This window comes from Temnothorax curvispinosus, unplaced genomic scaffold (assembly GCF_003070985.1).
Source record: "Temnothorax curvispinosus isolate PA1 unplaced genomic scaffold, ASM307098v1 QBEX01002317.1, whole genome shotgun sequence".
NCBI classification, from domain to species: Eukaryota; Metazoa; Arthropoda; class Insecta; order Hymenoptera; family Formicidae; genus Temnothorax; species Temnothorax curvispinosus.
Genome location: NW_020212097.1, coordinates 363 through 3101, shown reverse-complemented (window position 1 = coordinate 3101; position 2739 = coordinate 363). Strand labels below are relative to the sequence as shown.

Sequence of the window (2739 nt, the reverse complement as noted above, 5' to 3'; positions counted from 1 at the left end):
TTATATCCTACTAATGATGCATCGTTTGCTTTTTTATCGAAAAATGTGTGATTTGCAGTTTTGCACGTGTTCGATGAAATCATTGCGAGACACGTATGTTCTTGAAAACGATATCATGCCATTGACTTTTGGTGATTTGATCTGTATAATTGCAACAGCAATACATCGGCGCTATTTGCAAAATTTGCAGTTTTGCACGTGTTCGATGAAATCATCGCGAGACATGTCGCGACATGTTCTAAAAAAAAAAAAAAAAAAAAAAAAAAAAAAAATCGCTCCATTGACTTATGCGAAATTGCAAAATTTGCAGTGTATGCACACCATGCACTAAAACAGAAAAAACGATACGCGATGCTCTAGTTGGAACGAGAGAAAAAAAGGCAATAGAAAAAGTATATAAGAAAGAATGAAACGAGTCAAAATCACAGTCTGTGATTTGATAGTCTACGCGTCGGTACATCGATTGGAAAAAAGTATAGCGGTTATTTTACATTTTTTGTGCCGAGTATTCAATACAGAGGAATACTTTTCACGATAAAGGAGATGACAATAATTTCGATATAGATGTAGACGAGAATCGCGCGTTAACGGATGACAGTGATTATTTCAGCGAAGAAGAAGATGGTCGTAAAAAAGTCATTGAAAGAATAGTGTCGCGTGAGGAAATCGTTGCACTAAATTTACATACAAAAGAGTGCGTACTATTTTTTTTTTATTATTCAACGGATGGTGCACTTGCACTATGTCGTTCATGCATAAGAGCTGTATCGGGTTTCGTCGGATGAGACTCTGACCCTGTCGGCGGTCGCGCGACTCGTCCTGCCATGGCGCAAGCAAAGCTCGACGTGTCGGAAAAATCTGGCGGCGGCATTAAAGAGAAGGATAAGGATTCCGAGGAAAAGGAAGGTCCCACTGTTGTGCCAGAATGCGCAGTATGCCTGCAGCCATGTATCCATCCAGCACGATTACCCTGCAGCCATATATACTGCTATCTGTGTGTAAAGGGTGTCGCTAATCAGAGCAAGCGGTGTCCGATGTGTCGTCAAGAGATCCCACCGGATTTTCTCGAGAGACCTCAGCTGGTGGAAGTGGAGGAGCCTCAGAAGGAATCGGAACATCCTGAGGAAGAGTATCAATGGTTTTACAAAGGTCGAAATGGTTGGTGGAAATATAATCCGAGGACAAGCAATGATCTGGAGACTATTTACAAACTAGGTGACGCGCAATGCGAACTTTTGATCTGTGGCATGCTTTACGTATTTGACTTTGAAAAGAAATGTCAATATAGAAAATACAACCCACGTTACAAACGTAATATCAAACGTGATAGAAAAGATGCTCCGTGCAAGGGTGTCTCGGGTGTACAATAACATTTGTAAAATGGATTATTTGCCCGTTAAGATCGAAGATTCCAATTCCAAATCCATATTTAACAACATACTCAACTATATTGAATGGTTTCATACAGCATTATACAAATACTTGATATCGGGTATATACATGCATGCACAATCACGTTCAATTGCACATGATATTGTTCAGCGTGTGATCGAGTCACGTGCAAGTGCTCCTTCGAAGATTGTGGCGTAATTTAAAAATAGTGTGTGAAAAAGACAGTATAAAAAACATGGAACATCTCAATGAAACGGAACGCGACCTGGTGGAAGGATCCAACCAAATCGCTACCTTGGGTGAATATTAGCGCGCAGTCGAGAGTTCGATACGGTTCGAGTACGTTGCAATAAACAGCCTCCAGATACGATGAACACTCACGGTGCGAACTACTACGTTCCGATTCAGGACGAAACGTGTGAGAAACAGCACAATGAGTATGTACCGCTAATTTTCGTATATACTTGTGCAAAAAAAAAACTTTTATAAACATAATTGTATTTTTTTCAGTTTTGATAAACCCCGCTACACGCCTCGTATTTTGGGAAAGAGATTTGCCTTGACATCGACCGCATATAAATTTTTGGATGTTGGAATCAACGCTGGACCTATGTCCTCTGTGGATATACTTATTGGCGATAACCGAGGCAATCGGATAATTCTGCCTCATGCAACGTGGGTGACATTCATCGAAAAACGTGCAGATATACAGCGACTCGTGCAGTCATCGGCACCATCATCGCTAACGTTTCGAGATTTGGAACTTGTTAAAATACGTGACGCAGATATTGTAAAATTGACATCGTGCGGCACCAGCTTGTACATGAAACCGTCAACCGTACTCTTCCTGTGCGAACTAGAACATTGCGTTGAAAATGTGTATTTTCAACTATGTCAAAATGTTCACGGCGTAAGTGAAAAATTCAAACAATTTGTAACAATTTTACGCCAAAATTGGATCATCGATAAATGTAACGCAGTTACAGTCTTGCGTGAAGTTTATGATAAAAATTTGATTATTGATTGCGAATTATTAGCCTACGCTTTAGATACTATTGTGTATATTGCGCTACATGAGAAATAAATAAGTATATAATATGGTTAAAAAAGGAGGAGGGTCCCTAAGGCCTGTTTTCGGCACCCCTTCAAAATTGGACCAAAATGGCTGGAATCACTTCCTTATACCCTTGGAAGTAATATTTAGTCAATTCCAGCCTAAACGGAAGTATTTAGAGTGTATACTTCAAGTATACATGGTGCATCAGCGCGCCCGTATCAAGCATTTTTTTGGAAAACTAAGCGTTTTTCAGAAAAATGTTTCAGATAAAAGTTGTATGGTTTCAAGGG

General features: G+C 39.8%; 2 protein-coding genes across 2 annotated transcripts; both read left to right on the top strand.

The window, feature by feature from the left end:
* Nucleotides 1-277: 277 nt before the first annotated feature.
* LOC112468970 (E3 ubiquitin-protein ligase rnf146-like) lies at nt 278-1378 on the top strand. The gene has a single exon (XM_025038407.1). It carries the CDS (start codon nt 825-827, stop codon nt 1368-1370), a length of 546 nt encoding a protein of 181 aa, XP_024894175.1. The 5' UTR covers nt 278-824; the 3' UTR covers nt 1371-1378.
* A 364-nt stretch (nt 1379-1742) lies between these two features.
* On the top strand, nt 1743-2476 carry LOC112468969. The gene is made up of 2 exons (XM_025038406.1): nt 1743-1829; nt 1903-2476. The coding sequence occupies exons 1-2, from the start codon at nt 1762-1764 to the stop codon at nt 2474-2476; spliced, it is 642 nt and encodes a 213-aa protein (XP_024894174.1). The 5' UTR covers nt 1743-1761.
* The last annotated feature ends 263 nt before the right edge of the window (nt 2477-2739 follow it).